Source organism: Notothenia coriiceps, unplaced genomic scaffold (genome assembly GCF_000735185.1).
Source record: "Notothenia coriiceps isolate Sejong01 unplaced genomic scaffold, NC01 NC01_scaffold00037246, whole genome shotgun sequence".
Lineage (NCBI taxonomy): Eukaryota > Metazoa > Chordata > Actinopteri > Perciformes > Nototheniidae > Notothenia > Notothenia coriiceps.
Window position 1 is genome coordinate 10,238,243 of NW_011369947.1, and position 7,966 is coordinate 10,246,208.

At 41.8% G+C, this 7,966-nt stretch overlaps 1 protein-coding gene across 1 annotated transcript; it reads left to right on the forward strand.

Annotated features, from left to right (window-relative positions):
* The first annotated feature begins 241 nt into the window (after window positions 1-241).
* Window positions 242-6,711, forward strand: otop1 (otopetrin 1). The gene is made up of 6 exons (XM_010794772.1): window positions 242-838; window positions 1,025-1,161; window positions 1,484-1,542; window positions 1,733-1,863; window positions 3,639-4,546; window positions 5,287-6,711. The coding sequence occupies exons 1-6, from the start codon at window positions 457-459 to the stop codon at window positions 5,455-5,457; spliced, it is 1,788 nt and encodes a 595-aa protein (XP_010793074.1). The 5' UTR covers window positions 242-456; the 3' UTR covers window positions 5,458-6,711.
* Window positions 6,712-7,966: the final 1,255 nt, after the last annotated feature.

Genomic DNA, 7,966 nt, shown 5'->3' on the forward strand with positions numbered 1-7,966 from the left:
TGGATTTGTGCGGTTTTTTCTGTTATTGTGGATAATTCCTTGCTTAGTGTTTTTTTAATTTTTTATTCTGTATGCAGTGAATGGCTGGCACAGCAGGCCTAGTGATTTCTCTGAAACATATGGGAGTTTCATGAGTACGGGGGTCTGGGATCACCAAAGACTGAAACGCAATCTACCATTTTCAGTGACTCAGCGCGCCTGGTACGCGACCAGATATTTTCAGTTTCAGGTTTAAAGATGACAAAGGCATCTATCAAGTCCATCCTCAGCGAGGCTGGACATTGAAACTATGCGTGACCACTGAGCCGGACCCTTGAAGATTGAATGGGCATGTTTGGCACGGTACCTATTTGTCTGAATCCCCACCTTGTAGCAACAGGTTAGACACCTGGCCTCCCCCAAATGTTCTTATAGCGCTAGGCTTTGACTTTACTCCTCTCTCCGATATTTTCCCTCATGCCTCCCACCATGGTGGAGCACAACGGCCTGGACATGTGCCTTAACAAGTACTGTCACAGTTCCTCCTCGTCGTCCAGCTCCGAGCAAGACAAGAAGATGTTCAGCAAACTAAAACTCAGTTTGTCAGGGGATTACCCGAGGAAGAACGCAGAGATCCTCAGCGGCCAGTACGGGACCAACCTGCTGCTGATCGGGGTGGCGTTGATGCTGGCCATCTCGCACCATGGCCCCTCTGTCAAGGAAGAGCACCTGCTGTCCTTTGTCACATGCCTCATGATCCTCCAGCTGATCTGGATGATGTGGTACATCCTGGTGCGGGAGAGACAGAAAAACACGCGGACAGAGAAAGATGTCCACGCCACTACATGCTGGATAAGAGGTGAGTTTGTTTATAGCAGTAAATGCAAAAATAAATCTAATTGATTTAAATGTTTTCCATGTTTCTAGAGATGAAATGAGATCACACATCCACATAATGCAATATAAAATGGTTTGTGATTGATTGAACAATGTTTTGCTATATAACCAGAGTGACAGTTTTAAATTGATCTTTATTTCTCTGTAGGTGGTTTGACTCTCCTTGCACTCCTTTCACTGATCATGGACGCTTTCCGAATCGGGTATTATGTTGGCTATCGGTCTTGTGTGTCTGCTGTGCTTGGGGTATATCCTGTCATCCATGCAACTCACACCATTGCACAGGTACGTTTCTAAACCCACTTTGATTTCAATACACAATAATCTTTCAGCAGTGTTACACACTTCTTTGCTGTGCACCACTTAACCAGGTAGGTCTTTGAATAATGTGGTCTTTGTTGTTGAGGCGAGCACAGAGTTGCTGCAACAATATAATCCTGTCATTGTCCATGTTATTTGAGTGTTACTGACAAGGGAAATCCTTCTGGTGAGGGGATTTAAATTATACTCAAGTTGTTTTTGCTGTCTATAAAATAGGTTTTAATAAGAAACATGTTGGATACAAATGTGTCTTTTTAACTGTTGTGTCTTGTTGCAATTTGTTTAGGTGCATTTTCTCTGGTTTCACATCAAGGATGTCATCAAGAGCTTTGAAACATTTGAGAGGTATGTGAAAAGTGTAATTACATAATTTAACAACACTTTTTTGACATCACAATCATGAGAAATATCATCTTCAGCTAAAGAATGAGCAAAATATTGAATCTGCATGCCTCCAGATCACAACAACTTGTTCATAATCCTAACACTGCCCCATGCTGTCAAATGAACGCCCATAAACCTTGTTTCTCTCTAGATTTGGTGTAATCCATGCAGTCTTTACAAACCTCCTCCTGTGGTGCAACGGCGTCATGTCAGAAGCCGAGCACTTCTTGAACAACCATAAGAGAAGACTCTCGGCGCTGGGCTACGGAAACCTCACTATAGGTAAGGGCCAAGGGGTTGATTGCTGGCTTGTACCTGGAAGACAAGTACAATAGTCCACTTGAGAGCTCACTTCAATGGATGAAATAAATGAGGGAAGGAGAGGAGGGTTTGCGAGGGGAAGGGAGGTTAGATCCGCAGCCCAGTGGGTCTTGTTTGTGTCGAACGTCTCTCTATTAGGTTTCAGGAGACACACAGTGTTGCTAGTGCTAGTTCACCACCACCCTCCTTGGCAACCCCCCCGCTTGACCTCAGACGGCTTTGTCCCCAGGCTGCTTACTCCCATGGGTGCTGCAATTACAGTAACTGATACATCTAAGCCCAGGGTTGGGGGGTTCGGCTACTCCTCCTCATATCCGGCTGACTGTGAGGCTGGCTGCACCCTGACTGTTGTTTCATTTTTAATTAAAGACTGCAGTACCATAGTGGTGGCCTTCGGGAGGGGATGAAGGGGGGGTGGGGGCACACGGCAGGGTTTTTGTTGAGATGATCGCTAGAGGGCTCAGCATTACCATAGCGTGGCAGGCTTGACAAGGAGGAAGTATAAGAAGTGCATTGTCATCACCATCTCAGATTTTCAGCTAATGAGTCGGATTTCTAATAAAATCAGGAGAATATGACTAATGAATAAGACCATCAAGGGGTCGGATAGGAATTTATTATGGAACTTTGTGCTGCAAGATAGCGCCCAAACCTTTATTTTAAAAAACAGACACGATTTGAACTCGCTACCCTCTGAATTATTGAAAAAGGCTAAAAAAAATCCATTAAAATGTGAATGCCCTCACAAATCCAAATACTTAAGAAGTGGCAAAAAGGACCATGCTCATTTCTTAGTTGTAGGGAAGGGAAGAAACATACCGTGGTTGTGAGTGAACTGGTCACAATTAGTAAATAGTGTGAGACATTGCGGCTACAAGCAAAACCGTTGGGAAACACCGCCTTAGTAAACAGAGATGTGATCTTCTGATGCACTCTCTTGGACTGTAAATAAGATTGCACTGTAGCAAAAGGAAGTCAACAAACCCAATCTGCGATTCAAAATAGTTCTTTTTAAACATTTAAGATAAGATTGGATTAGAGTAAAGGTTCGGTGGCCCCTCAAAGATTTGTTTACAGTTAAAATATGTTAACATTAAATTACATACATCTTCAAAGCCCAGATACGACCTTCATTCAGTGTGGTCACAAATGTTTTATTGGAGTATATTCGAAAGTATTGCATTGTTCTATCACAAGCCTATTTTCATTCAGGAACATGTGTGCAGGAAAGGGACTTCATTTCATTTCAAACCTTTATTTATCCAGATTGTCCCTTGAGATCATAGATCTCTTTTTCAAGGGAGACCTGCAGCAATTAGGTTCCACGTGAAACATAAAACAACATAAAACAATAGAAGATATCATACAACATATTTACAAGCTACATTTACATACTTATCAACATTTACAAATACCCATAGTTTCAAAGAGCATTTCACTTAGTGACTTAGATTAGTGCACAAGTGTGGGTATGAATTTGTAAACTGATCGCGCCCCCCATTTGCTTCAATTCATTACATCTTTTCTCCACGTTTTGATTCGTCAATAGATTGAGACATGCATGAAATATTTTCTTCAAGAATTCAAGTTAACACAGGATGCATGTCGAATACACAAATGGCACTTGTGGATACGGTATTCCTCTAATGTTGTTTTAAAAGACAGCATTAGTATTAATGTAGAGCAGCATAAACATGTCTCTCATGAATTTGCATCTGTTTTTATTTGTCTTGCAGTGCACTCTGAACCCCACTGTAACTGCACCACCAGCACTTGCTCCATGTTCTCCAGCAGCCTCTTCTATCTCTATCCCTTCAACGTCGAGTATCACATCTTTGTCTCCGCCATGCTCTTTGTCATGTGGAAGAACATTGGGCGGACCATTGACCTCTCGTCGAACCGTAAGAGGCTGGCTACCAAAACCCAAGGCCTGACGGTTGGCCCCGTCCTGGGTCTTCTTGCACTGGCCAGCACTATCGGGATCCTGGTGGTCTACGTCACCCATGTGGAGGAATCCCTCAAGATGCGCCAGTCAGCCATTTCCATGTTCTACATTTATGGCATTGTCATGCTGGTTTTCATGTGCTCTGCTGGTGCTTCAGGTCTGATAATATATCGAGCTGATCACGTGCCGCTCGACACCTCCAAGAACCCCTCCAGACAGCTGGACACGGAGCTGCTGTTCGGGTCCTCCATCGGCTCCTGGCTCATGTCCTGGTGCAGCATAGTAGCCGTGTTAGGGGCCGACAGCAGCCCTCCTTACCGCTGGACCAACCTCATATACTCTCTGCTAATTGTGCTGGAGAAGTACATCCAGAACCTCTTTATCGTGGAGTCCCTGTATCGCAAGCAAGAGGATGGCGAGAGGGAAGACCCCGAGTTACCAGCTTCTCCAGAAATCTTCTCGGTGACGTCGTCTTTGGCCCCGCCGTACAACGGCATCATCAACCGGGCATATGTGACTCCAGACAGAAACTGCAGCACCATGGAGAACGAGCAGGAGGAGAGCGGACAGGTGTACAGATGTCCCAGGAAACCTTCCGAGGTGCCGCTGACCGTTGGAAACAAAGTAAAGGAGCCCACAAACATAAAGAGGCAAATCCTGAAAAACATTGCTGTCTTCCTGATTATGTGCAATATTTCGGTAAGCATTTGCATTTGTCAACCTGCATGTACATCATTACGTTAACGTTTTTTTATGGTAGTGACACACCCACAGAAAATTATCACTCAACTTTGTTGTTACCCGCAGAGCATTTGAGCTTCTTTTGGCTCATTATTTGGGTTTTCATTTTCATCACTCTTACTAACATAGCTGTCAGCTTTTTTAAGTGATGAGCTTGTATGTTAGTCCTGTAGGCAGACACAGATGTCAACTAGCTTTTGAACATAGTGAAGCATTTAGCAGCGATTGAGCAAGATATTTCCTCTAAGAGTTGGTGGAGACCAAAGAAGAGCCAACCGTGAGTGAAGCCGCCCAGAAACACAACTTCAAATGAGTGCTAAAATTGCTTTAAGTAAAGTGGTAGCCTTTTGCTAACAGCTTAACAAGGTCACTATAATGACGCTATTCAAAGTTACAGTTACGCCAAGGCAATGCCCTATCTAACAATGCTGACAAGAGTAAAAAATAATTGGTGTCCATAATACAACAGCTTTACTCAAAATGTAATGGGTTCTTACTTGGCCAATGCCTCACCCTTCCACCAAGTTTCCAAGCTTCTTGAAAATCAGGCTAGTAATTTTTAAGTAATCCGTAATCCTGACCTCCTTGGGGAGGGTGACAATATGTCAATGTATTGAGTACAGCAGGTTTTGCTGCCCCCAAGTGGCCAAAACAAGTAAATTCAGGTTTAACTAATTAAAGTTCTGTCTTTCTTTCAGCTGTGGATCCTTCCTGCCTTTGGCTGCCGGCCACAGTACGACAACGGGTTGGAACAGGAGACGTTTGGCTTTAGCATATGGACCACAGTTCTCAATTTCGCTATTCCTTTGAACCTTTTCTACCGCATGCACTCAGTCGCCTCCCTTTTCGAGGTGTTCCGCAGAGTCTGACATAATAGCAGACGGCTGACAACGCCAGATAACATGCACATGAACACTTGTCACCACCGGCTCCCGAGAGTGTCTCCAAGCACAGGTCAGCCGTTCAGGAGGCGGTCTGTGTCACACTCCAACAGACTTGGCAAAAAAGCTATGGAGACGAACAAAACTTAGATCCCTCTGTGTGGGGATTAAGGAGGAAGACGAACCTATTAGCCCATGTTCCTTGGAGAATGACCTTGTATAACACAAGGCTTATTAAAAATGGTGATGAGAAGGACCTTTGGTTTTGAGAATAGACCTTTGTACTTATTTTTCTGTAGTCACAGTTCAGTAGGCTTTCCTCACTGGTTCATTGTGTAAAATGGATATGCTGTAACCGACACACACATTTTGCATTGTTTCATGTTACTAGTATTTAGTAGCTCACTGAATACAACGGGTAAGAAACCCCTGTCACAAACATCTAATAGTACTGTATGCAAGAGAGCCACATGTGACCCCTACTCTATCTGAACTGAAGTGTTCATACTGTCTATGGATATGGTTCTCATTTCATTCCCTTAGTAGTTCAAGTCAAATGACGAACTAACACTTGAGCTGCAAAGGTAGCTGCAATCTGAGCACTATATTTTGTATTATCTCTATGAGTTGGACTACAGTTCTCGGACTCTCAGTTGTATAAGGTTGATCAATGTCGCTCTGTTCTATGATCCTCTTCTGTCAAGTTGTGTTCAAAATTACGTGTTTCGGCCTAGATAACAGTTTTAGGTCAAATAACAAATCCACTGTCAAAGAAGAGATTCACTTCATGGCCCGATGATGTTAAATAAAGGTGCCCCTATGTTGTCAAAAGTGAAAATCTTGTATCTAAATTGTTTGAGGATTTTTACACAATATAAAAGAATGAAGAGCTTGTATGTTTACACCTCAAAGAGAATCAATAAAACCCACCCCAGTCTTTGACACTACTTTTTAAACATATATACACAGATATACTGTATACTTGTACTGTACCATTTTTATATCCAATCAATGTATACCTAGTCAGTTCTCAACCTGGTGCTATCTCACTTTGTGCCAACTTATGGTAAAAAACATGTTTTTTTAATTTAGGTGCAAATCCAATGTTATATAATCTTTGTAAATACTGTTGTGCTGATCAAAATCATTCAGACACTGTGTTACGAGTTTTATGAAATTCTAATGAAATGGTGCTCATATGAAATAATGTGTACAATAGTGATGAGTGTATATGTTGAAATAAAGACTAGCTTTCTTTTGTTCATAAAGAGGACGTGTTAAATTTTTTGTGGTTTTCTGCATTACACCGAAGATCTCTGATCAATGTTCCTACATTGTTACCTTTTTATTTAAAAAGGTAACTCCTATTGAGATTCACTTTTTCCAGGAGAGCCTTGGACATTTTCACTGACTTTCTTGATAGGCTGGCTTTGTAGTACATATTTACTTCACAAGGTGGCGCCAAGTATTTATGCTTTTCCATGAGCTTAATCTGACAGTACAAAAACTCCATTCAACTACAGCTTGGATTATTTCACAATCATACATTTAGAGAGAATCAAAAGTATGCAGAGTCATTACATTTAGAGAATCACATTTTCTTTTCAGATATATGAATAAATGGGCATTTATCATGATCTCTTAACTGAACATCGACCATCAATAACTGTATTCGTATTTTCAATGTTTAACTGCTTTTTTTACTTCTAACATACAGCCACAGTATTCTACACAAACCATTCTAGACATTATTCTCTTCGACACTTGACAGACACTTGAGTTCTTTCAGCATGACAATTCACTGGCTCTAGTAACATTTGTTCTAATGTTTAATACGTGAAGTATAACAAATGTTGTTCCTGACACAAGTTGCCTCCTGCCTCCAGAGATTATAGGTTACTCCAGAGTATTTGGCATCGGGCGTTGGGGGATTATTTTTGACGTAGTGTCACAACGATTTGACAGGCACGCAGATATATCTAAAAATACCTCATGACGTTTCAAAGCCGGAAACGCCACTGCTGCTGCACAGACGGAGCCGGAGCGAGTCCGCAGAGAGTGTGAATGTGACTCACCTGTGCAGGGTGACTCTGAAAAGTGGTTGAGATATTTGCCCCATTCTGTGGTCGTCAATTCGCAAATAACCGTAACCCTAAAAAAACAACATAATGCATACTATTTTAAAAGACCCATTGGATTTTTTCCTTAAATCATACATATTAAAACTACAATATAGCTTTTAATGCCATGGTATAAAACCTGTTTCTAAAATACTGAGGGGATTCTGAAGACATTTGCCTTTTCAGCACCATGGACAGCTCTTTGCTCAGTTCCCTTTGCAATTACAGTTCCTTCTCCTCATGGTTTAAATAATTATGCTGATTGGGTGAGTCTAAAACCTTTATTAAGTTAATACAATTAAATCTCTCTTTGGTTCTTTATTAATAGTTTTGTCAATTGTGTGGACACACAGTTTGATCCTGCACACAAAACCATG

Excerpts from the sequence above, each read along its gene's own strand:
- otop1 (XM_010794772.1), top strand. The coding sequence starts at position 457 with ATGCCTCCCACCATGGTGGAGCACAACGGCCTGGACATGTGCCTTAAC. Across the intron at positions 839-1,024 it reads CACTACATGCTGGATAAGAG|GTGGTTTGACTCTCCTTGCA; the intron begins GTGAGTTTGTTT and ends ATTTCTCTGTAG. Across the intron at positions 1,543-1,732 it reads AGCTTTGAAACATTTGAGAG|ATTTGGTGTAATCCATGCAG; the intron begins GTATGTGAAAAG and ends GTTTCTCTCTAG.